This window comes from Acanthaster planci, linkage group LG05 (assembly GCF_054643075.1).
Source record: "Acanthaster planci isolate LZ-2023a linkage group LG05, COTS_SCS, whole genome shotgun sequence".
NCBI lineage: Eukaryota > Metazoa > Echinodermata > Asteroidea > Valvatida > Acanthasteridae > Acanthaster > Acanthaster planci.
Genome location: NC_141781.1, coordinates 21,325,754 through 21,352,896, shown reverse-complemented (window position 1 = coordinate 21,352,896; position 27,143 = coordinate 21,325,754). Strand labels below are relative to the sequence as shown.

The following is a 27,143-nucleotide window of genomic DNA, read 5'->3' as shown; positions in this document are numbered from 1 at the left end:
GGTTGGTCTAGATTTGAGAGCTAGCAACTTCCAAGTGTATTTGGTGGACTTAACGTCAAATGAAACTTTTTAGAAATTTACTGTAACTTCCCTTTCTGTGTAATCTGTGCTTTTTTAGAGGAAAGAATACAGTGCTTTCACCAGTGGTACAAACTGAACTGTGCCTTCTGATGCAGCTCAAAATGGCCGTCAATGAGGGTAGGTCCAACTTCCATGGCTCCTGGCATTTCATCAATAGCGAAAATTACCAGAACTTCATCGAGGAGATGTACCGAGACAGGGCACCGGACGAGCCCCGGCGACTCACCACTCCCTCCTGTACCTTAGACATCAGCATGCACGGTGACCAACTGACCATCCGGGGCGAGACCACCAGCCACACCCTGACCGTAGGTGTGCCCCAGGTGGACTGTAACCACTGGGCGCAGGAGACACGGGTGGCTCGGTGGGACGGGCAGAGACTTGTGGTGGGCAGCCCCGGGGGCGGGGGCCGTTGGACAACCATATCAGAGGTGGTCGGGGGCAAGCGACTGGTCATCCAATACGTTACTGCCAGCGGTTTAGAGACCAGGTGCTTCTACGAACGTGTAGCTGATGAACCTAAACTTGACTGAGTCATCGGACAAGAAATTTACTGGATTATTTCAGACAGTCATCAATGTTGAGTGTACAAATACATGGAGTTGAGCAAGTTGACTCTTCTCTAAACTCAATACCACAAAATTCATTATTTCAATAGGAAAATTTGTTGTGCGATGTAGGATGAATTATATACCAATACTGTAAGGGCCTATAACAACAACTGCTCAGCAAATAATGTCAGATTTGGCAATCTTACCTTTAACATTCACTAATTACCAAAGGAGAACCCAGATTTATGACAACAGAAACAGAAAAAGCAAGAGGGAAAATGTTGGAATAATCTTGAAATTGACATAAGTTCTTAAAATTTGGGAAATTAGATTTTTCATCTGAAATGATTCAAAAATAAAATCAGCTGATGTAAAAAAGTTACAAAACCCCAAAAGAATAAATAATGGAAACAGACCTCAGTTAATTCACAAAAAATACTGAGAAAAGTATCACTGAAATTAATATTTCTTTAATAAAACTTCATCCTGCAGTACATCTTTTGCCATATATTGTCAACAAAGGTAATTTTAATGCTTCATTGTTACACTACGATATTCCTAGAAGGAATTTGGAAAAAAAAAACAAAAGACCAAAAGACAATATGATAAAAGCAAGTGGTTACACCTGATTGGTAACAGGACTTCATGGATAAAACCAAACTTTTGACAAGACAAACAATGAAGATCATCGTCAACTTGAAGGAAGGGATTAAAACTGACATGACTGATGGCTTTCTCTCTTTGGAAATGCTTGGCGATGGACACAAATGCAAATTCTGTCTAATTTGCATGTAACCTCATTAGCATACTTTTACATGTATATGAACCACCCCGCCAGGTGTCCAAAGCTGGACGATATCAAACAATAAACTGATTACAAACAAAATGTCCTTTCCTCTGTTGACTGACTGTACTAATAATAGATAATAGTTATCCAGTAGCTCTAAACCATTTATTAATAAATATTCATTTTTTGTATTTACATATAGCACAGAAATGAGACAGACATATGGACAGGGGCTGCTTTAGATCAAGTCTAATTTTGTTTCTAAAATCAGAGATGTAACGAGAGTGCCGATATTTTCGCCTAAAATTACAGCTATAAAGAAGAGCCTTGTCCCAAAGGTGCCAATGTTACTTAACATGTGAAAAAAGCCTGAAATTGGGATACTCCATGACACCTTGCGTGTCTTCCAAATGCTAAATTTCCATAATATCTACTGTGTGCTTAACAGTCTAATACAAGTGTGTTCACTAAAACCAGTACTGTAACAAGTTACATGTAAGCAATATTCATTTCCAGTTGGATTCAACAATCTAGGAATAAGGTAACAGTTTGTGTGCTTTGTTAAGCAAAGCAAAGATGAATGAACACCTATGTCTCCAATAAAACAAAAATGAAGCATTGAGTGAAATGCAGAAATAGACCAGCTCTGTGATCTCAATTTGTGATTGTGAGCACTCATTTTCCAGAACAAAAAAAATTTTTCCGTAAATGTTGATGTACAGGGCAGTCCATTGAATGCCCAGAAATGTGCGCCAGACATTCGTCCATGTTTGTTGTGATTGAGAAGCAAGATGCCCATAAGCGACAATATGGTAATTCCCAATGCAGAGCGCCACTAACAGGTTGTCATGGGGAGGCCTTTTTGCAGTGCATGATGGGATAAATAGTTGACAAAGTCTCGTTCATTAAACTGCACTGTGCATGGAAAACTTGTTTTTTTTTCCAGAATGTTTGTTTCTTTTGGTTGAAAATTTGAAATTGCTTATTGCAAATGGGTATTAGGTAGTCAAAATGATGGTTTTGCGTCCTACAAGGAACACCCCAATCAATCACATATCCCCTAATTACTTCCACAGTGCGCTTAATAGAGGCAGCAAATCGACCACAAACTTGAAAAGTGGCCTCTTTGAGGCAAACTCTTGGTGGCGCTCTGTATTGTGAATCGCCGGTATTCTGGGAGAACAGGTCACTTTTAAGCTAAGACCATCTTAATTTTCAAGTGCCATCAATGGTCTACCGGTTACCAGTTACGTGCAGAAGGGTTTCAAAGAGTCAGAGAAAAATGTCACAAAACTGAGGTGCCCGGTTTCTTTGTGAGAACTTCCACTCGGCAAAAGTAGCAAGAGTTGCATATTGCTCTACTGTGTTCTCCTTTCATCACCGAAATAGGTTTTTTTCCAGATACTGTATATGTTAACAAACGAAACTGCTTCAATGGAATCATATTGCCATATAAGTTACTTTCACCATTTTTCTCTGGCAAACCAAACCAATAGCGCTCTAGTTAGCAGTAATACAGTTTGACACACTGACCACATTATCATCACATGTACATGCACAATTTACACTTCAAATATCAACTATATTTCAAATCAAGGTGGCGCGAGATACCCAGATACTTTACAGATAGCATTTTTCATTACTCTTATACCACACCTAGTATAAAACACAGACCTGATCAAGAATATCGGTCAGCGGTGTATAGCAGTACTTAACATAGCAGTGTGTTTCAAACAACATGGAGGTACGTACGCATGTTAGAAATAAAATGTAAAATGTTACTCTTTAAAATCAGTTGTACTGCTCTGATCCTGTCTGAGTTTGTGGGTCCACTGAGTCGATCCCAGTTCCTGGGCTCAACAGGTAGTGGAAATGGTAGACAGTGATTTCCTCCTTTCCCTGCCATCGTAAACAATGTGGTTCTCAAAATGAATGGAAGTTACGTGTGCTGATGTGACTCACACAAAAAGAGACAGAACAACTCCTGGGATTGAAATTTTTCAATATCCAGGACTTTACTTCTTTTCCAAACTACGATTTCAGACAACAGGAGAGTTTAGTCCCAACCAGGCCTCCATACGAGGAAAAAAATAACAGAAAACTTTTTCATTGCATATTTTTTTTTAAATATCCACAGTTTTCATTGTACTGATATCTGAAATATAATTTACAAACTTTCAAAATAAAGTAATCTGCGATGATTAGAAACAAAGTTACACTTTAGTGCCAAGTTAAGACCAAAACTCAACCGAACATATTCTGGTCACAATAGAAGGAATGTCAGGCTGTCCCCAACCAATAAATAAATAAATATTCATAAGATATTCTACATCGTACATCCCACAAACTCTGCAAAAATGTAACATTAGTTCACCCTGTGAATAATTAAAACTTTGGCAAAATCGACTCCCAGGTTTTCCTTGCTACTTTTTTCAACCTCAACCGTGATTTAGGTCCAACTTCCAGTAATTTTTCATTTCAACTGGTAAATCATGTCCATTTGGATAACAATTTTCAATCACACGGCTCATTCAGTTTGGGCAAAGCTCATTTTTTTTTTGGCCAGGGGAAAACTCTTCATTTTTCCCCCATCATTTATTGGCAATCGTATGCAAAGTGTCATACCGCGGTGTGACAAATTAGCACTTGTGCATGAATTTTGCCTTGAAACGTCCCAAACGGTTGGGAATTCTACGTTGGCCTGGAACGTTTGGAGTAAAACGTAAATTTGTGAGCCTGTTCCCCAACCCAACTTTTATCAACTGCCGACACCTTTAGCCCAAAAGGCTAAAGGTCTATCGCTATCAATTTCATGTTATTTTATTTCAGCGTCCACATAAATTTTGCAGAGTGCGTACAGTACCATGTTTACCCGTGTCTTCCTAGAATTCTGTACTTTATCACACACAAGCTGATTCAATTACAAAGACATGTACCCTACACACAAAGGGTGCTCTGGTGTTGGAAGCAGCATTCTATAATTTGGTTTTCTACAAAATGTGCACACACTCACTGATTACACAACCACACACAGTGCAACTTAATCTCCATGCATAAAAATCTGACACATTTTCTGAACTTCGTTTTGCATCACAAAGCCTGCAAAAAAGCCACTCTACCTTCTACAGGCAGACCACACTCTTGTGTGAGTAACTATCTAATTTGGTATGCAAACATATGCAAATTACCTGATGAGGGTTAAAGCACTGTACCATGATTTTGAGAGAGTGGAACCTAAGACAAAAAACTTTTCTATGTAATGGTACTGTACCAGGGAAACTTCAGGGTGAATGAAACACAGAAATTTACTAGACGCAGTTCTTACTTTGGCTAAATACAATCCAAAGATCGTATAGCGCCGAAGGCGCAAGATGGATAATTCTGCCCAAAAGGTGTAATTACCATGGGCGCCATTTGAGCAAGCGATACGCCTGTGCAGTTTACGGTAATGCTTGGGCGCAGGCTAACCAGGTGCACGTGCCTGCCGCTGCACCTGTGCATTAATGTGCATTGCGCACGCGTATCGCTGAAATCCAAAACAAAAAAAGCTGAAATCAGCTAAAAAGCTGAGAAATCTCACCCCTGGTAATGGTTCATTCTTGATTGTGCTGCCTCTTGAACGAAGCTCAGAAGGCCTTAGGCAAAGCCAATGGAGGTACGGGTAAATGGGGGATCTACCGGTGATGGTATGACATCCGCTCAACCAAAATGATATTTCATAGGGTAACTGGTTACTCCCTCACCCACTATTTCAGGGCAATATTCCATTTCAGAAACGACGGCAGCATTTTTGAAGTGATAGCTATCACTCTTTCCCCCCGTTGTTCACCCTGAAGATTCTAACCTCCAATATGTTAGATCATTTCTACACACACTCTGGAACACTCTTTCCATTGGAAGACTGAGCATTTTACGACTACAAAGCCAACAGACACCACAAAACTCTATTACTCAACCTTATTTATGTGCTTGGCACTACATGTAACTATGCACGGCAGTTTCTTTCCAGAACTATAAATTCTGGTAATCTGCAAACCTGTTGCAGGTCTCCATATGGCACATACTCACCAAACTAATTAATGCCTCCGTATGTGCAAATTCTAGAAAAACTCTACAAAATTGTCTAAAATATAACATCTGTGTGTAATCAGCCAGCGACTGTGTATTGCTTTTCAAGCGTGACAGCGTAGCTACGTGTATAGTGCGTGGTAAAAAAAATGAAAAAAAAAAATTGCTGTTTAGTTCCAAGAAACGTACAAATTTCTCCATGAAGACGGGCAGAAATAACTTTCACGAACAGTTTGGTAGTTCTACGGGAAATGTTGCAGATGAGGATCTCTGCAAATCTCCCAATGTGTACGTGTACTTTCATGCAGTCATTGTAAAATCCTGTCTGAATCTTATGTGCATATACATAGCAGCCTTTTGTGACATCATCATTTCTTTGCTCATGCATAAACATGAACTTTTACAATGGAACTACTGAATTATTCAGGAAAATTACTCCTTCCACCTCTGGGGAAACTGCTCATTTCAGGCCTGTTTTGTGCATGCAAAGATGCATCATACAAGTTTGCCACCACAGACAGCCACAAGATATTCTTGTTAAATTCTTGACAGAGTAATGCAATTATGGAACACTTAAGTTTGACCCTGCAATGAAATTTTTGGTATTCAATAAATTCAATCAAATTACCCCAGAAACAAAATAATCTGGTGCCTTGGCAGACACTTCTCATTTCCTTCCAAAAATGTTAAAGTTTGGCAATCATTTGTCACGGAGTGAACAGACAACAGAAACAAATCTTTGGCACAGAGTTTTGTATGCTCTCAACTCATCCAATCCATTCAGACCGCAATGCTTAGAAAGGTAGATTGAGAACCGCGGAACAAACACAGTACTTCAAGGCCGCGGCTACGTGCCATCCTACTGCTGTGCTGACCTTGGAAAGAACATTTTTAAAGTTGGGCATGGCAAAAGCACAGCGTTTAGCGCTCATTCGGCTTGGCAAACTGCCTTTGGCACCGTAAGCCTCGTGACTTGACAAGGTATGCCACATTGCTGTTGTTCCAAATAACAGTGGCGTGACACTGCTCTATTTAAGTTAGCACAACTGCCGCACTATTGCCATGCTATAGCCATACTCATTTTAATCAAGTTTGGCACACGAGTAACATGGCGTACAGCCTCGGCCTAATCTTCCAAACTAGAGAAGATTTTGCTGAAAGTGTGCCAGAATACCCATAGTCTGGGATGACCTCATCTTGGGTCAATGGTGCACCTACCGTGTTGTTGACAGAACCGTTGAAGCCTGGCACACTTGACACAGAGAGAAGCCAATTTAGGTAGTGTTTTAAGTTAAAACGTTGTCTCCGTTTTAGAATTTCCAATACTGTTTGAGTGTATCTCCACTTCGTTCTTGACAGTGAACTGGATTCCCCCCTCATCCTCATCATCTGCGTCCAGCTCATCGTCTGTGGCGTCTATAGTGTCCGGTTCGTCTCCTGTAGCGTTCTCCATCATCTCGAAACAACGCCGTTCAGCCTGCTGGAGGCCTCCACTGGAGGCTTCCGAGAGAGGCGATCCGCGGTTGCCACGAGCGGCACTGGTGGAGGGGGGCAAGGGCGACATGGGCACATCGCCGTCGAAGCTGGTCAGGTTGTCGTCCAGGCAAAGGAGGCCGGCGCTGGTGTTGGCGCTGGCTGAGGGCAGGCTGCCCACGCGGTGGCTGGCCTGCAGGCCCGTCAGGTCGATGTGGTCGGTGATGGTGGAGTAGACCGGGGCGCTCATGTACGGTGCCGAGCGGGGCATGGATGAGCCAACATGGGCGCCGCCGCGCAGGCTGGCCGGACTGTAGTTGGAGAGGTTGCTGTCTGAGTCGCGTGAGGCCAGAGGGGGTTCTAGCCGGTTGTTGGCAGCACCCCCTGACGCTGGCGTCGATGTGTCATAACCGACCTGCCGCTTGATGGGCATGGGGGCTGCGATGGGTTTCACGGGTGACTGCTGCTCGATCATCGATGCGTAGCGCTCAAAGGTACTCAGTCTGGATTTCTTGGGGCTCTTGGCCTTGGCCAAGTTATAATCGGATTTGGAATCGGAGAGTTTCTTTGGCTTGGCGCCGGAGAGCAACAACTCTGGATCTTGACCGGAAATGCTCTGAAGCTGCTCCAGGACTTCCGGCCTCTTCAGCTTTTCTGCTCTGGATCCGTTCGTGGCTTTCTTCGGGACGACTCCTGGGGTCTTGGACATTGCCCCAGATTTCTCCTCCTCCTCGGGGATGCTCGACGTCCTGTCCATGGAGAAGGACCTGAAGTGATCCCGCCTGAGACTGAGGTGGAATGCAGATGGTCTGACTTGCTCCTCTGGCGTCAGCCCCTCCTCCAGGGGCACCTTGCCCGTCTCCTCCCGGTCCTGGATGAAGGCCAAGTGTCGCAGCCGCTGGGTGGGCTCCCTGCTGGGGGCGGGCTCCCTGCTGGGAGCGGCTGCCCTGCTATGTGGGGTGGGAACAGCCTCGGGGCTGCTCTCCGTGTCGCTGTTGCCGCCCACCATCTGGGCCAGGGCATGATTCAGCATCTGCTGAATGTGGTAGACTGAGCGTGTTGTGTAGAAGGCCAACTCTTCCAAGTGGAGCAGGCGACGGTCAAAGGCCCTCAGATTCAGCTTGGTGAGGTTCTCCTTCTCCACAATCTCTTCCAAACGGAGCGAGTTGTCCTCAATTCTACAATGAACAGGACATGCGCAAGATAAATTTAACAAGAATAGTCAGACCTCCCCCCTTGTATTCAGGCCAGTGTATACTTGCCATAAGTGAACAAAAGTGAACACCACCACAAAATCGTGACAACGGACAACACATTTGTGCTGCTAATCGGCAGATGTTGAACCTGTTTCAACTGAAGCCAATCTCACTGCAAATATATCAAGACACAGACTCTACTTATTTTTTACCGGAAGTGCAAACCAGCCTCTAGGCACTGAAGCTCCATCAACACGTTGTGAAGTGTGTTGTACATCTGTTGTATTCACTGTTTTTTGTAGCCACATGTGTCTCTATGACTAAATTTTCTAACTGGGGATCTGACATGTCTGATAGTGGGAGTTTAGGGGAGGGGCAAACCTCAAAACGTGGAGGTGGGCGGGAATTTCTCATTTGCTCCCTCCCACCTACGACAACTTTCCTGGACTTCTGTTACGCTGTTGAGAATATTTAATGCAAGGAAACCAGAAAGTCAGGACCACCTCTGCGAGACGGTCTTCAGTCTCTCGTCGTTGGAGGACTGCTTCTTGTCGTGTTTCTCCCGGAAGTATAACTCCAGACAGGCTTCCTCGAAATCTCTCAACTTCTCTACCTCCTCCGGTGGCAAGAAAAGTTCTGGAAAGAAGATGACAAGACATAGGAATATTCACCACCGGTGATATGGGCTAAGCTCTCTGATGGCAAAGACGGTAATTAATGAGTGGTCAGATTGTGGACAGTGGGTGGTGATCTCATGTTACGTTCTGCACCAGAGAGGACTTTCTATGCTAAGGTTATCGAGTACTAAAAACCAAAGAATTGAATCCTGAACGAAGTCTGGAAGATCTTGCATCTCTGGGCTGTTCACGATGTTAAAACGGTCTGGTCGTCTCATTTCCTCATGGCCAACGGACGGCAGGCTGGACCCAACTTGGGCAAGCTGGAGCACAAGCTATAGTTCAACCGCAGGCCAACTGCCATACAGCCACTCTAGACTGACCCTACTTCCTACTTAAACCACTTGCTGTGGAATCCCATCGTCGCTCAATTGTCAATGCGTTAAAGTCTCTGCCATCTCACAAATAATGAGTTATCACGTCAACAGTTCCCTCTGTAGTTATTATGAAAAGTGGTATTGATAACCAGCGATGCAAGCTTTACCCTCTGGGTCTGATTTCAGATGGTCGCCTAGACTAGTCTGAACGTCCAGCATTCGAGTGGTGCCGGTTGAACTGTGATTAACTAACGATCGTTGATAAACTTACTCAGACCCTGGTCGATCTTGCTGGGCCGCGCACGCTTGCAGCGACAGACCACCAGCTTGATCAGCTGGTAGACGTGACAGAAGATGATCAGCGGCGGGGCAAGGAAGGGCTTCTGCTCGTAGTTCATGGTGAGGTGGTAGCGCTGGAACTGCCAGAGCTGCCGGGCGATGGAGTTGACGGCGTTGAAGGTGTTACTGACAGGAAGAGGCAGAAGAGAATGTTTATAAAGACGAACAAAGAAATTGACTGGAGTGGGATTTGAACCTGCAACCTCTGGAACACCCCTACCGGTGCTCTACCAACAAAGCTATCCAGCCCTACGTTGGTGGCTCTTCCCATTGTCAATATCATTGCTCGGGGGGTGCTAGTCTGAAGCCATAAACCCTGAAGCACCATGTACCTTGGGATCAGAAGAGTCTGGGTATAAACCTAGGGAATCTGGTAGGGACTGACAACCCTATTCACATGTGGACCGGGCTGAGAACTGAACCTGGCCACAGAGAAGAATACTGAGGAGAGAACCAGCAACGGCCACAACCTCCTGCTTCCCGGTGCTGACATCTTCCCCAGTCGAGCAACCAGCTTGCCAGAGTAAGCTTGTGGCTTGTTTCGTAAGTCCTCGGAGGGTTACTGAGCACACAAGCATTTATAAAGACGCGCTGGTGCAGGGCAAGACTCCCAAAAGTGGCATCTTACAAAAAAACGACCACTTACTTGAATACAGCAATCAGCAGGCTGACCAGTAGAATAATGGTGACCACGAGATACACAGCCATGGCGATGGGCACGGTCCAATGACCAGGTGGACAGGGGCCTTTCTCCGTTCCCTCTCCGCAAGGAGCTGATGGAAAAAGAAACAATTGGTGTGAACATACAAAACCAGTTTGCAACCAGGCAATGTTATGTGCCGTCTGGGACACCGTAGCTTCACTGCTCAAGAACAGTCACGTCGCAAGCTGTGAGAGTGGATGCAAAAATCGCTGATGTCATGAAAATATCCACTTGTACCTTATCTGCATCACAAAGCCATTGCATCCGAAGGTGTTAAAGGCATGTGGTCCGAAACTGAATACTGTGACCACCCGTGAATCTGATCACCAACAGGAAAGAGCACAGAGATAAGAACGGATAGAGAAGAAATGATAAGGGGACCATGGCTCCCGGATCCACTCTTGGGGCATCGCCTGAACTCACGGTTGATTTTATCGGCGTAGACCTCCCCGTAGATCATGAAGTAGGGCTCCTTGAACACCTCCCGCAGCAGGATCCAGGAGAACTCTTCATTGGGATTCAGGACCGACTGCCGCACCACGCCGAAGCCCATCAGGAACAGGATCAGGAGAATGATGAAGTAACACATGTCGCGCATCTGGAGGAAGAAGAAAGCCCAAAGGGAATCACTGCGATGAGGAAACAAAGGCTGCATTTTTGAAGTTGAGCCTTTACTACGCATAAATATGGACAGGCCCACAAAAAGTGGTGGTCAGCTTTTAGTGTCAGGCCAATTTACATAGAACTTGACCCAAGGCCAATGAACTTTAATCTCATCCTAAGGTGCATGTTTAATTCACTGCAGTTTTGAACTAAAACTGTACGTTGGGACTTTTGAAACTTCTCTAACTCTAACAGTCGTCAAATCCCCCTACAAGGGAAGGATTGAGGACCGTTAGGATTACTGAATATTTTGTAGGCAATTGGAAACTAATAAATGAGCTCTCAATTCATTCCTTATGCCCATGGTCGGTCAGTCGGTCGGTCAGTCAGTCAGTAGATCTTTAATAATTGTAGACAGACATTCAAAACATGTACGGTACATTGCCTTATTTTTCAGAAGAAATTGCCACTCTGAAATTGGTCTAATTAGAAAGCAGCATGTGTGAAAACTGACCATCTTGCCGATCATGTTGACGAACGGCCCCAGGTAGATATTGATGCTGAGTATCTCCAGCACCTTCAGGTACCACATGATGATGACCACGCAGTAGATGACGCGGCCGGCCGACTTGGTGGCCGGGGCAAAGCGGAAGCCCATGCCCACCAGGAAGAAGATGATGGCCAGGGCTTCGTGGAGATGCCAATAGGAGGAGTAGAACACCCTCAACTTGAGGGACAAGCGGATGGGCTCAGAGGCGAGAATCTGTGGAAAAGTAAAAACAAAGAGGAAAACAAAATTTGCGCAAAAACAGTGGCTTTCCCAAGGTTCTCTGTTCTGAGTACTGTTTATTAGTTCAATTATTAGTTGTATTACTTCAAGTATCAGTTTTAGTATTTACTTTTAATAGGGAGCGTCTCGAACAATGGACACGAACATTGTCAGATGTAAATTTTAACAATGTGATTCGTAAGAGCCTCGACAAGCTCGTTTAGGTAGCAGGTTTGTGCTTTGAGGATCTTCCTGTGAGAGGATTGGAGCACGAGGAGAAATTCCAAAAATACCAGCAGAAGGGTTGTTGACAATGACAATTTTGGCACAAAAAAAATAAACAAGTTACACTTGTTTTTATACAAAAATATCCCACAACAAAGATGCTAAACACTGACGACAAACCCCTCTACATTTTTTTCAGAGTTCGTAGCTGAAACAAAATAAACAAGGAATAGATTCGGTCCACACCAAATCTATTCCTTCTGGCAAGCACTGGATCTTGAGGAGGAATCGTTGCGCCAACATTCGATTGTCAAAAAAGCTGGATTTTTAGCCAGGTAAAGTATGTCATGTGATGCTTCGGCCTTACCTCTCGCACGTGTTCCATCCCTGAGGTGACGATGTACGAAATGACAAGGAACTCGTAAAAAGGTGGAAAATCGGGTAACTTGACCAACACCATGTAGTTATACAGGCCCATGAAACCGAAGAAGCAAATCTGAAAAGAGGAAAAAAAAAGGTGAAAAGATTTAAAGGTGATTGACTTACCTGAAAACAGATCCAAACACTGAATTCGACAACACATTTCATTTGTTATAAAATGCTAGACATTATAAAGTAAGTCACAAGCTAAACTAAGTCACAAGCTATTCGAATAGACTGTGATAAAAGAACTCCCTTGTTACTCTTTGCCCGATTTGTTGTGATCGGTCTTATGAAGGACTTAAGGTTGATTTGACTACAGCAGTGACAACTAATATTGAGATAGGACTAGTTCATCAGGAAAAATTAAATATTTAAGAGCATATAAGTGATTATGACATCTAAAATGATTTCTAGGTTTGAGTAGCGCCGACAGAAATCAAAGGAAAAAAAATGCAATAATTTTATTTAGAAGGATAAGAAGAATTGTCGAGGGTTAGGAAAAGGTGAACGCTAATACCGTGTAAGCCCAAAACTTTGTCATGGGGGACTGGTAGAACTCGTACACCTTCTTGCCCAGACGAAGCTGCTTCCTCGGAGGGGAGACAGACGAGGTCATGAGGTCAGTGGTCATCTGCGGGGAAGTGGGCTTCAGAGGTTGGGTGGCCTTCCCGTCCAGTGACTGCATCTGCACGGGTCAGAGATCAAGACAGTAACAATGATAAAAAACCAAAACTGAAGTACTAGTGAAAACTTGATTGCAACAATGAAGTACTAGTGAGGTACTTGACTACAACAAAGAAATACTAGTGTGGTATTTGAACACAACACTGAAGTAACAGTGAAGCACTCAACTACAATACTGAAGCATTTATGAAGCACTTGACTGCAACACTGCAGTCTTTGTAAAGCACTCAACTGTAACACTCAATTACAAAGTCCTGCAGTACTGGTAAACTACTTGACTTTAAAAAAAATGAAGTGCTAGTAAAGAACTCAACTACAATACAAAAGTGATGTACGAGTGAAGCTACAGCTGCAATACCGAGGTACTGATGAAATGTGTGGTTCCCACACTGAGGTACTAATGAAGTACTTGATTTCAACATTGCTTTACCCCGACTCCATCTTCCTCGTCCTCCTGCAGGTGATGGAAGGAGGTCTGGGAGCCGCTCCCCGGGTCCTCTCCTTGCTCCTCCGAGTCCGAGTCGGCCAGGTCGTGCATGTGCTCCTCCAGGGTCTGGGGCATGAGCTGCAGCTCCTCCTTGCTCTTGAAGCTGACCACGCAGAGGATGGCTGGTGGGAAGAGCAGGGCGAAGATGACCTGACACAAAGACACAGGGAGCTCAACTGGTTAGAGCTAACCCCCTCTGATCTTTCAAAATCAATCCAATTAAAATTCTGGAGGATTCAGGATGATTCATAAAGGTTTGAACTCAGCTAATATTAACTCATGGTACTTCTGGCTCCTTGAAAGTTCAAGTACAAAGAAAGTGTCATTGGTTTCCTGCAAAATGGAGGATTTGGGATGATTCAGAGAGAGTTGTCCTTAATTTTTCTATATCCTCCAAGTCACTTCAGCATGCCACACTGCACAGAAAGTTACAGACATCCGCACGCTCCCAGGAATACTTCGGCAAAAACTCTGGGATGCTAGAGGCAACCTTAAACTTTACTTCCCTGCTTACCGGTTTGCGATACAAAGCTTCAAGCAACACTTAACCAGAACAAAACACATGTAAGACTGGACTTTCTGCTTAGGATGGTATGACCGTCTTGCTCCTGAAAATGAAAAATTCTGCACACAGGGCCTCGTCTTAAAACTTGAGTCTACCGCTTGGTCTAGGTATTCACCAGCTGCAACTTTACATGTGGCTGTGGCTATCGAGACACATTTCAGACACCATCCGACCGCACTCACCCTGAGGTTTATGTACTTGGTGGTGACCATGCCGCCCAGCCACAGGTCGCTCATCAGTCGCTGGCAGCAGGGGTGGGCCAGGAATTCACGGTTCTTGCCGGCCGCCGCCAGGCTGAGCGAGGTGTGCTTGCTCCAGTTGTCCAGCTGGACCGTCAGCAGCTGGATGGTGGTGTCGTCGTCCGCCCGGTAGCACTGGTCCAGGAGTTCCACAGACAGCTGCTGGAACTCCCTAGATCGGTGTGGAGGTGGTACAGAGAGATGCGACAACTTTGCATTAGAAGCCATTTTGGGTCTCAAAGTCTAATCTATCATTTGCCATGTTTCTTTCAAGCACTACACTTCAAGCCACATTCCAATCACTTGGTGCGACCCTATGCACAGCAACCCAACTTGGAAACAAAAAGGCATCATACAACACTTTATACGTGATCTCACATCACAACTCTATCTGTCTACAGCTGTACGAGAGCGGGGCAGAACAGTGGTTACGTATTTTCTAACACTAACTGGGTGTCAATATATGCTTGACACCTCTTGCAAATAGAAGGAAAGTTGCACCTTCACCACTTGGAGGCAAACAGTCCAAGGTGAAAAGTTGGAATTTTAAGATGCCTTCTCAACTAGAAGGTTGGTCACATTTATCAGTTTTTCAACAGCTCTTTTGCCCATGAAGATGAGGCTCTAAAGATTTTTGCTGTTGCCCTCAAACGGCAGACCATTTCCAGATGATGCAAAAAAAAAATCAATCCCTCACTCAGAGTATTTGCGCAGCTCGTCGCCAATTTCCATCTCCATGTTGACAGCGTCGGCCGTCCTGGCCAGCTCCTTGTACAGCTTGCTGGCCACCAGGGCCTTGGCCATGGCCTCCTCGTCCTGGGCCCACATGAAGAGCGCCATGCACTGGCGGCCCATCAGCACCGCCCAGACGAACAGCTCGTTGAAGGGGAAGTTAAGGGTGTCAGTGAACTTGTAGATGGTCTCGCTGTTCTGGATGGTGTCGGTGATGAAGTTGAAGGACAGGCCCTGAAACCGATGACAAACATTTTGCTTTTAATTATTTTGCAGCCACTTTTAAGTACACATTTGCAGCAAAGCCGGTTTGGGGCCTTCCCTTCCATATCCATAATAAGCACTCTCAGGGTTCCAGTTGGCCAATTTTAGACGGTAGCCAATTTTCAGCAGAATGCGTGCTTTTTACAGCAAGTTCCTTTTTTTAAATGTAATACTGAATAAAATTATTTTTCTTGCCAACTGCTCAGGATTACGGCCAAAGTTTAATAACTGTTTGCCATTCAGCAATGGTGATAAAAATCTGCCAGGAAAAATTCATTAAGCTTGCTAGGGCGAGACTCGAACCCACGACCTCCTGTGCTGAAGGCCTAACCGCTCAACCATAGACTTGCCACAGTCAGCAGGCCACTTCGCATTTAATGCAGCAGCGAGTACCAATGTGACGACTGATGAAGCTTAAGCTTCAATATGTATTTTAACAAGTTAATCAGTAATTCAACTCTTTGCAAGGCTGCTTGTTCATTTGATATTATGTTGGCCTCGGTCTCGCTGCACCTACCCGCTTGATTGACGTTTGGTAGAGGGCCTTGAAGCGTCGTTCTTTGAACGTGGACTGGTAGGTGCCTCCCATCAGACTCTCCATGGCTAGGCCGACGTCGTACAGCGTGTATCTCTGGATGTAATTCACCTGCACAACCAACGCTCGATAGTCAGGTTTACGATGCTTTATTGTAACAATTTCCTTGGCATGCAACAACACACATTTCTGTACTCTATCCAGACAGGATGCCAGTCCATTGCAGGTAATCCAAAGCTAAAATAGCCCTTGTTTATACCCCCGAGTGATGAGGGGCAGATATGGGTGGTATGCGGCTTGCTCGAGGACAAAAATTGCAACCAACATTTTGAAAAAGCTGCTTCCGAACTATGGTCTTTTCATCAACCTCCTAGGTCCACAGAGAAAAAAAAAAGAAGATCTTTCAACTAAATTCTTAAAATGGCCGTCTGTCTTCCATTACTTTCACTGTTGAACTCTGTATGGCCATTCTTAGGGAATGACGGCAACTGTTTTTATGCTCATTTAAATTTCCATATTCATGGCAAAACTGAGTTGTCGTCTTAGGCCAAACCTGTTTCGTTGCCAGAACTTATCCTAATTTTCAGTTTTCTCAGAGGTCAAATTCTTAAATTATCTTTGTGTTTTGCATGGTTAAAAATTAAATGTCTCACAAAAGTACAGAAATTGCTCAGTTTTATTTAACAGAAATTTGTGTAAACTATGATTTGATGTTTTTTACAAGTCTTTTGGTCAAAAGAACCAGTTATGCTTGGTAAAAGAAAGAAAAATTCAGATATCTAACCTGCTTAATATCTCTGATGAGATGATGCAGCAGACAGGTTGGGCCAGGTCTCTACAGAAACGCAAATACAAACACAAAAAGAACCAGGAGGAAGACAAATTATGAATTGGTTTCAGCTTTGAAGAAGAGTTAAAGCTTAAATCCATTCCACACATTTGTATGCTTTCTGAAACAGGACTTTTCAAGAAATGTATCACTGCACTGCAAAAGGTGAAAGAAGATCTTCTGGTGTCATTGCGATCACGGCAAAGCCCTCACATACAGACTAGTGATCTGTTTCACTGAAGTTAAGCAACTGGCTTTTCCTGTGATTACCCGACTGATCAAAACCCCAGGAAGCTACAAAAAACTCGATCTTCACAAGCCACTAAATTGATTCGCCTCACCGTGTTGTAGAGCTCTTCCAGCCTGGCTATCGTCAGGAACTTCTGCATGTTGACGCCGTTGTCCTTGAGCAGCTTCACAAATTCCACTTTGTCCTGGATCAAGGCTTCCATCATGATGTTCTCCAGCACATTCTCCTATTAAAAAGACGGATGTGATGCAAGAAAGAAAACACACAAGCAAGTGTGTGACCTTCGCAAATCACCAACTGTCAGTTTGATTTGTAAGATGTAATTTTTGCATCCAAAAGATGTTATTTCAAAATTGGGTGTTTCAGAAATATGCGTCAAAGGGAAAGAACTTGCTCATTTGACTTGAACTGGCCAGCTGACCGCAGCATGCTCAGTGGATGTCTGCACTAGTAGCAGGTTAAGATGCCTGCACTAGTAAGCAGGAGGGTGTGGGTTCGAGTCCCACCACAGTAAACTTCTGTTATTTCTGTCATGGGCTATTGCTCAGATGTCAAATGGATATGCCCCAGGAAAAATTGTTGAATAAAAAAAAAATCATTCAAGTCTGATACCTGCCATGCGCGAGTGCAAACCAGAGAGTAAATACTTTTATCGTTTTGATTTTCACATGAGCTTTCAGATTGTAACATTCAATTTACAGAATGCCTCTGCAACTGATTTCCACATATTCATGCTGATTTAGAACTCTTGGGAATAGGTCCACAAAGTGGACTTTTTAAAGGATTTCTAAGCCTTTTACATTTACGATCAAAATATCATAAATCATCCAAATCACATAGGGCCGATATAAATGAGGTAGACAATAGTTGGCTGGCAAAATTGAAAAGCCACAAACTTTGAAAAATACTCCAAACAGAATTCTACACGTCACTTGGTCAGGTTGATCAAGAAAGACATAGTGATGCAAAAGAATTTCGAGAAAAATTTGGCCAGAATTGCACTCCCTTCCTCGCGACAAAAATAAGCTCTGTTTTTCCCCCACTTCATACATGGCAATAACAGCACACACCGCAATTACAAATGTCACGAACGTCCTCAGCATATTAAAATGCCACGCAGGAACATTTTCAGCGCAAGGCCAGCCCGGGGGCAAGACCACATCACAGCAACGCTCCCCCTCCCCCCCAGCAAAACCTGGAACAAGCCCTCGGTCCCTGCAGCAAACCAGCTGGGCAAACACATGGGCAACTCAACTCCGAAAGCGAACACCTTTTTTTAATCAATTCGGGTGAATCTTACCAAATAACTGGAGCATCCCTGAGACATTTTTTTTCATGAGGGCCAATCTCCCGAGAATGTTTTCTTTTTTTTTTCATTTCGGCCCATTCATTTGACCTTCCTACACGCATGAGTCACCAATTATGTGCGGTCCCCCCAATAAACATCAATTTAAATCACCTCATTCATTTTGACACGACAGCATGAAGGTAGCCCTGCTGAAAGCGACAGTCAGTGGTCTATGTAACGATGACTTATCCCCTTGTTTAAAACCCTCCGACTTATATTCTGGACCATTCCTACTGTTATATAAATATGCTAATCAGCACTCGTAGAATCAATGCATAATTCAGTGCACTAGCATACCGGAGGAGCAAGCTTGGTGATTTTTTTTTTTCAATTGGCTTAGATGATAAATTTAGATGATTTTGTGAAGCAACAGTATCAAAGTTGAGCAAGGCTCACACCGACACTGAGAATATCTTGGTCTAGAGGATCCGCTGTCCTATCATGTGCTACAAGTGAATCGGAATCTGGGAGGCAAACTGCAGCTTTTCCGTACTTGTGAAACTGCTCAAATCGGAAGGGCACATTTGAGAGACAATTAAGAATGTCCTAAAGTGGGGGCGTGGCTTAATGATTAGGGCGTGACAACTTCCGATCACAGGGTCGGGTTCGAATCCAGCAGTTTTTGCATGTTACGGCCTTGTGTAGGTCATTTGACCCCTACTCGCCCATCTCCATCGAAGCATATAAATGGATACCAGTGAAGGTAGAGGTAGGATGTGCACTGATATCGGCTGCTGAAATTCGTCCCATGGCCCGATGAACAGGGGTAATAATTCGAACACTGTTTTGACAGCAGTACAGGTAGGTATGTCGGCTATATAAATACAAGTTACAGCTCACCTGCCAATCACGGCCGTGTACAAATATCTGCGACTTGGCAATGTCGGCCCGATTCCAGGCCAGGCAGAGGCTGAGCTGATCCACGTAGGAGCGCGTCTGGGCTTTGAGGAGGGCGGTCAGGATGGCCACATCAATGTCGATGTCGTCCTCACTCAAACAGAACAAGGTGATCTGTGACAGATATGAAAAAAAAAACAACCCTGGCTTCATTTTACAGCATGCGCTTACCGTTGTCCGATTATCTACAATGCAAAATTAAAGGGATGGTTGGAGCAATTTGTTCTTATGACCTTTCAAATCCTTTTGTTACACCAGATCATGCCAGGCCCTTGAAAATCAAGAGGTTATGAGATTTTGCAGGATCGTGGAATACTACCTCACCTGGGTATTGAAGCCACTTAAATTTCAGAGCCAAGAATGTTCCGAATGGCCAAAGCTTCCTGCACTGTCACTGGCAGATCGGAGGCAAGAAAAGGCCCTGAAGCATTTTTCCTTCTTTGTTTTTTTTAAATATGAGGACACTTTTGGTTTATTTCAACCCCCGTCCTCCATATGCAAAAAGACCAAATATTTAGCCTAACACCTGAAAAATCTCTTACCAAATCCTGATCTTTTGCCCCCCCCCACTTTTTGCCACTTTCCCTTACAAAAAAATGGTTGTGAATCCATCCTTGTTCACAGTGGAAGACACTTTACAGGTTCCTGGCAAGAATGCCAGGGACGTTGGCAGTTCAGAGAGCTTAGCAATCATTTCCGGACGGACGTACCAATTCTTTCTTCTTCATGCACAGCATGAGCTCCACGAAGAGTTTGTCGGCCTGCTCCTGGCGCAGATGGAAGGTGTGCTTCATGGTCTCCAGGAGCTGGTCCTTGAGAGATTCGTCCATGGTGCTGCGAGGAGAGACCAGAGAAACAGAAACTTGATCCTGACTTTGTTATCGGAAACTTTTTGTTCTGTCCCCACTGAAAAGAGAGCATCTCTGAGGTTGCATTTAACCTGCCGGTCATCACAGGATCCAACGGTGATACTGTTCAGTGGGACTAGCTCTCCCAGTCTCAGAATTGGCACCTATTGTAACTGCTCTGAGCGACAAGGTCCCATACACTTTTGAAACTGTTGCATTTTGCTACAAGTAGGATGAGTGGGTTTGGTAAACCATGACTTACTTTCCAACAAAGATAAATTGACCCACCTCCCCAAACCTCCCAACCCCGCCCCCAAAATAGAGAATCTTACCCGTCTTCCTGAGCATATTTGTGAGTGAATGCTATGATGTCGGCTGCACGCCCCGTGCCGTCAAAGACGACCACAGGGATAGGGGGACGGCTGGTCACGTTGTTCAGGATGTTGCGGATGGTAGACGCCCCACCCTCGATGACTACACTGACGAGGGGCACTCGCCGATCTGAGGGGTTAAAATAAAAACCCCTTCAAAAAATTCTGAGGAAATCTTTACATCAATGAACCCTTTGGCTCTGTGGGGCCCACTGTGCCGGCCAAAACACATAAATCCACAATGCAGTCCCATCAACTTCCCATAATTATTTCCAATGCTTGACTGGCAGAATATAACACTGGTTTTAGCAAGTTTTCTTGTAAAAAACTTCCAAGGGAGTTGCATGCACTACGGTTGCAGGCCACAGCTTTCAGATGTGGCCTTATAGTTGTAGGCCCATGTCCAGTGTACCTAGGCGGCTATTATACAACACAAGAACCCATTGAATTGGAGGAGATTCTTCAGATTACAACTAGTAGATGCTCCTCACTGTAAAGCGTGCGTGTCTCCTACTCCAAGCAGATGTCATGAATGACGGAACAGCAGATGACAGCCCCAGTGTTTTCAAAGTACCAACTGAAGTTGGGCTTGAGGGAAAGACTACTCACATCCCCGGTTCCCTAGCCGCTGCTGGGAGATGTATTTCTCTAGTCTCCGCCTCAGGATCAGCTCGCACCCGTACTGGTCCGAGGTGCCGTTGTCCACCAGCAGGAAGTGGGTGTGGTGGCTGTTGAGTTTGAATCCCTTGGAGATGGGGCAGGACACCGAGTGATACGGCTTGGTGGTCTGAAGAGAAAAATTGCAGAAAGTCAGAAATGTGCATCCAACATTGTGGTATCCATTCCAATTCAATACAAGACTAGCAATTTTCACTAACAGATATGACACAGATTAATGCCATCTATCTATGAGGTCGTGAGCTTAATGGTTTCTCTCTGACGAGAATTCATCAAGACATGTAATCTATCGCTGTTTAAAATAACAGCTCTCTGCCTCATTTAGAACTGTTTGATGTTGAAAAGTTTGATGTTTACGAGTAGCACGTGATTTGAGGTAATCGGACGCAGGACCTTCCAAAAATCGAATCTCAGGGAAACCGAATTGATCATTTCTGGAAGTTGATTCCGCAAAAAACAGAAGCCTCGATTGATTTGAATTTTTTTCTTGCATGGAAAGAGCCACCATTACAAAGTCAAGATGTATGAAGACTACTTAAATCCCCAAAAGACAAAAAGAACAGACCAAGACTGAATGCTGCAGAAGAAGCACTTTCATTACAAATACATCTTCCTGGTGGTGATGACCTCAGGTGTGTCCAACTTATTGCCAACTGCTCTAAACAGTTTTCAAGTGGAGTTTTTTGGTATGACTGGCTAACAAAGAGCCCGGCAATTACTTTCAGTGAAGCACAATGCATCTTGTAAATTCCAATACATTGGTTTCTCATAGAGTGATAGATTTTGGAGGATTCGGGAAGGTTACTAGGAAAGAATGCAGCCGGGGTTACTACCATGGACGGGGACCAACTCACATCTTTGCCGACGAGGCTCTCCCTGTTATTCAGCACCCCCCAGGGAGCAATGCCGATGGTGACAATCCGCCCCCGCATCTTGACGGAGTGGTTGTTGAGAGCATCGCCGACGTGGAGTGTGACACCTGCAAGCCAGGTATAAATGGGTCTCCTTGTTACCTTCGTAGCGATGCACTTCAATCAGTTTCTGGTCCAGTACGGCACCCACCGAGCAAGCCTTGGAACCATTTGAGAATGTTAGCCCATTTGTAGATGTGTTGAAAACGTAACAATTCATTTTAATGGCAACCATGGAGGGACAATTTGCCAACTGTGGTTATCCTGCCCAGTTGAGAATGATACCCATCTGAGAACACATGACATCAACAGGTAATGCATACATGTACATCTAAAAATTAGCAGAAAATGTAGGACCCTTTATGGTTTGGGGGAGGTTATTTTGGCCTTCGATTATAACAATTTTTTCTTGGTGGTACTAAAGCAAGAAGCTTGACCACAATGGCAAGGTCAAAATTGCTAACGGAAAAAAGTCTCTATACTCCCATTCCAAGCAAAAATGACAAATACTCCTTTTAACGGAGTTTTCCAAAGCGAGGTGAAACAATTTTCTGCACTTTGGAGAAGGCTTCCTGGCAATACATTCCAATAAAATTAATCAAACTGGACAGAGCAAAGCGAACCATTCTAGATACGCTGTCGGACGAGAGCCTTGCCTGTGTTGGTGCCGCCGGTCAGGATCCAGGCGCCGGTGGTCCGTGCCGCCTTACTCAGCCCCTTACACAGGACTCTCTTCAGCTTGGGCTGGAGCTGGAAGTTCTGCAGCCCGCCTCGGATGGAGATGACCAGGTTGGGCAGGCCCAGGCGCCAGCAGCCCTGCAGCAGCTGCAGTATGGACTCCGGCTCGGTGGTGTCGCTCAGCCGAATGTACTGCAGACAGGCAGATTGTGGAAGGAGGCCGGAATCAGACGATTCAAGGGTTACAGAGCTCCATGCCAAATTTCACGATGGGCATGTGCACATACTGTATGTATGTGAACCAAATCATGGCTACTCCCAATCTGCACCTAGAAATATGTGTCGTTACTCCACCATAAGGATTTAGCACTAGTCCTCAAAGCCTATTCCAGGCACTGATTTGGGAAGTGTATTAACCCTCCTTTGGTTTTACAGCACAAATGTGCACAATGCCCACAATCACTGGTGAGCATGTAGTTTCTTTATGGAACTCAAACATGCACAGGTTCAGTGTGTACACAGTAGATTGCCAGCACAAACTGACCCAGGGTCTTTTGTGCAGTCCTCTTCACTGCATTTGGTTTACTGCACAATGATGCACATGAAACAGTGAAGCACAGTTGTTGGGCAGCACAAAAGGGCAATCTGATATTCCTGTGAGGGACAGTTAGTGCAGTGCACAACACAACACAGCTGTGCTTCTTTGAGACCCAAAGAGTGACTTCAGCATAGGAGGGTTAAGAGTAACATGTACTTTGATATCACATTATTCAGATTGGCAAAATAAACAAACATGAAAGAAACAGGAAGGTAAGTCATCAGATTTTAGACAGCAAATTGATAGATACTTCGAATAAGTAACTCTGCTATGATGGTGCATACACGCTGCACATGTACAAGGACATCTAAAAACCTGTGACCAGTGATGCGACCAGTACATCTTCAATGCAGTCACTTCACGACTGATGTGGAGGTTAGTCTTTAGTGCTGTCACTGATTACTTTAAAGTATGAAGTAAGCCGAGAACCGAAGGCACATTGCCACCCGTTCTCAGTGTCACATCAAAAACAGCTTGTATAGAGACAATGCACAAATCTGCAGGGTTAATGATCAGACTACATTGTAGTCTCTCTTACATTGGCTTTGTTGCCGTGGCCAGCACCCTGGAATTCCACCACGCCGTAAGCGTCTGTCGGGAAAAGCTGGGTGTGCTTGTTGCTGTCCCAGACGCGGCTGATGGACGAGGAACGGACGTGGGAGGTCTGGGTCAGCTGAGAGTGCTGTATCACCGTGCCACCACAGCCGCATCTAACAAGGAGGAAAACTGACTAGAGTCAAAATGTTGAAATTGACGGGAGAGGGATTCAAACTTCTTACTTTCAGAATAGAGTACTGGTGCTCTACCAAGTGAGCCGGATGTGCTGTATCACTGTGTCCACACAGAGGTGACTAGAGTCAATGTGGAAAACTGACTGGAGAGGATGTGAACCTCTCACGTCTCAAATACAGTTATGGAGCTCAACCAACCGACTGAGCTGCAAATAACCGTACATGTATCATGATCAGTTTGCAAACAGTACAGAAAAACATACCTCTGCAAATCTCTGGGATCGCTTATGAATTTCCCACACTCCTTTTTCTTGATATTCTTTTCAATCCATGCCTTCTGGGTTTGGGAAAACTGTCAGAATAGAACATTAGTTACAGTTAAGGAGAGAAGTGACAGAAAAAATATGGTACACATGTACATCCGATCTGATCTCACACTGTGTGAACTATACACAAAGACACAACATGGCATTAGAAACGGTAGGAATTGACTGATTACGGTAGAATCCTGTCAGTGCAACTTGTGAAATATTGTCCAATTACATGACATACAAAATGGATGCTGAACGTGCAAAATCTGAGAACAAACAAAACTCAACATACAAAATCCATTGGGTGGTCAAGGGGCGTGGCTACCTCACAAACATGACAAACAGTGATAGGTTAATTGAGGTCTGCATCAATTTTAAATCCTTTTCTGCATTTTACTGCATGTAATCTGTGGGGCAAAGATTGTGTTGGACGCTCAAAGGCAATTTATTTCATGAAAATCATGACCATTCAGGCAAGTGCAAGCTCCAAAAGGTAACCACAAACATCTTCTTGCATCTTGCTCACTATTTTTAATTGCAATCAAATGCATCTGCAAAAATTGTAGCATCTGTGCTCAAACAAAGGTTAGTTCCAGAAGTAGAAGTGAACAAACGTAGTGAGTGAAAGGGCTGCACGTTCATCTTCATTAAAAAATATGCCCTAAACCATGGAGCTATAAAACATGCCTTAAGTTAAACAATGCTAAGCTATATAGCCTACAACCATAATAAAGCTGCACCAAGAACACAGGGTTGGGGTTTGTAGCTTCTGATCAAAGGGTCGGGGGTTCAAATCCAGCTGGTGGCAGCATGTTGTGATCTTGGGCAAGTCACTTTACCCCTATGTGCCTCTCTCCACCCAGGAGTAAATGGGTACCTGTGAGGACAGACACGGTTATGTTTAGCCGTTTGCGCCGAAATGGCAGCACTGGGCTGGTATACTCCCTAGGGAGCTGAGATGATTTCAGGAATGTTCAGATGATGTGAGCCCAATGTGCAGGGATAATGATAATACCATGCCTGAGAATAGTTTGAGAGATAGATGGCACTTTACAAGTGCTTATTATTATTACTGTTATTTACGCTTACTGTTTACTATAAATTTTACTCATGCTACTTCATGTACGTTTGTGAGGCATATGTGGCAGATATCTACAATCTAGCTTATAATGCTTTTATCTTAGTTTACATAAATCATTTCTGGAACAAAAGAGTGGAAAAGAGTTCAGAAAGAATTCCACATACAGACAACACTTAATGTCCCCATGTACAAACCTATGAACTCGAAGTTCGTAAGTTTGTAGTGAATTGTACATAGGGGCATCAACATGAATGATCAACTTCAAGTGTTGTCTCTTACATGTACATGTAGTTTCTTGAGACTTGTCTGAAAGTCTAAGTCAGCATTTTAGGCCTAACGTTACACATGCATGTGACATGTTTCAGTAAAATAAAAAATGCTTCAAAATTTCCCTAGCTAAATTTCACTTTTTAGGACATATTACTGTCTAACCACTATTAATTATCTGGTTATTACACTTTAAATTTTTTAAGGAGAAATTGGTGCTGTTTGTTGGAAGCCTAGTGTGTGGAACTCTTTACAAGAGGTCCACACAAAGTAAACATGCCATTATGGCCATGTATGCCGCAGTAGATCATGAAATGAGCCTAGGCCCAGCAATGCTACTTTTGCTAGGCCTACAGCTACATGTACATGTTAATGCACGTTGATTTGGGGGATCTTTCACGTCGAGTGCATACCACTTACTACACATTGGCTGAGTTCAGGCGGCTTGTTCCTGTACGTTCACGAACAGCTCGATTTGTTGTTCGTGGGTCGGCCGCTCGAACGCCAGGAACAAACAACCGGTTATTACAAGCGACATGCAACATGGCGGCGTCCATGAACGTTATTGGAGAGTTAAGGTTTGGATGGGCCATGGAGGAAGGTTCCTTCCTCTATGGATGGGCTGAATTCTTTTCTATATTATATAAACAGGAACATTCATTTCTGTTTTTCAGAAAATAATTAATGTTAATTTTGCAAAACTTCCCATTGTCTACATCATGGTCTATGGCTTTGGAAGCCATCTCTCTACTTTTTGCAGCTGTTCAAAAATCAAAATCTCACGAGTTTTTCCGTGTGTTCCTGTAAAACCCTGACGAGGAGGTGGTGTGTGATCCTGTTCCGAGAACAGTGTTCTTGAGTCGTGTTCCCGCCGTTCGAGCGCGAGAACAAGAAACCCGTGTCAAGAACAGGCCGCCTGAACTCGACCAATGAGTCACTATTGACATCGGCTGAAAAATACAATCTGACAATCTTCGTCGCCAATATATTTATAATATTAAGATGATGATTTCGTCCAAAAATACGAGGAATGATCTTACCATGATTGACCTGGAGCAATGCTGGTTGCAACGAGAAAATGAGAATCTGCCATTCGGGCGAAATATTAGAATTTCACGTGCACATTGTCGGTCAAAAAACCACACAAATTCCCAATGCCAGACACCACTTCACAGGATTCACGTTTTTCTCGGCAAACAGTTGAGAGCGCCCTCTGTTGCTCAGAATTGGACGAATGATCAGGGGATTAGGCTCAGATCAAGGCAGATTATGGGGGCGGGGGAAAGGGTGGGGGTACTTCCCCTGCTGGCCGGCGGTGGATAATCCCTACTAAAGTCTGAAGGGGCGTGGGCTATGTTTAGTTGGGTTGGGGAAGCGGGAGCCTTGTTAAACCATTTCAAGGTTGGTTTCATTCCAAGCACCAATACTGACAGTTTTCATCTTGACCATTTAATTTGGTTCTCGGACTCGGAGGCTGGTACTAGTGAATGAAATGAGTAAAGTTTTCTTCATCGGAAATGTTTCTGGAAAACCTTCCAGTTCTTAAGATCAAGGATTTTTAAGGGAGGAGGGAGTCAGATAATTGGAAAGAAATGCTGGTTCTCTGGATTTTGCCAAGTCCTGAGAA

At 44.2% G+C, this 27,143-nt stretch overlaps 1 protein-coding gene across 1 annotated transcript; it reads right to left on the bottom strand.

Moving 5' to 3' along the window:
- Positions 1-1,082: 1,082 nt before the first annotated feature.
- LOC110984146 (transient receptor potential cation channel subfamily M member 3-like) lies at positions 1,083-26,708 on the bottom strand. Its single transcript, XM_022243981.2, has 23 exons — positions 26,557-26,708; positions 24,121-24,209; positions 23,665-23,836; positions 22,507-22,720; positions 21,794-21,918; positions 20,871-21,048; positions 20,223-20,391; positions 19,753-19,876; positions 18,986-19,156; positions 16,889-17,023; positions 16,503-16,553; positions 15,701-15,829; positions 14,885-15,153; positions 14,131-14,359; positions 13,327-13,533; positions 12,730-12,897; positions 12,157-12,285; positions 11,310-11,558; positions 10,616-10,790; positions 10,136-10,262; positions 9,422-9,615; positions 8,660-8,792; positions 1,083-8,138 (listed from the first exon to the last, which is right to left on the bottom strand). Exons 1-23 carry the CDS (start codon positions 26,557-26,559, stop codon positions 6,779-6,781), a joined length of 4,800 nt encoding a protein of 1,599 aa, XP_022099673.1. The 5' UTR covers positions 26,560-26,708; the 3' UTR covers positions 1,083-6,778.
- Between the last annotated feature and the right edge of the window lie 435 nt (positions 26,709-27,143).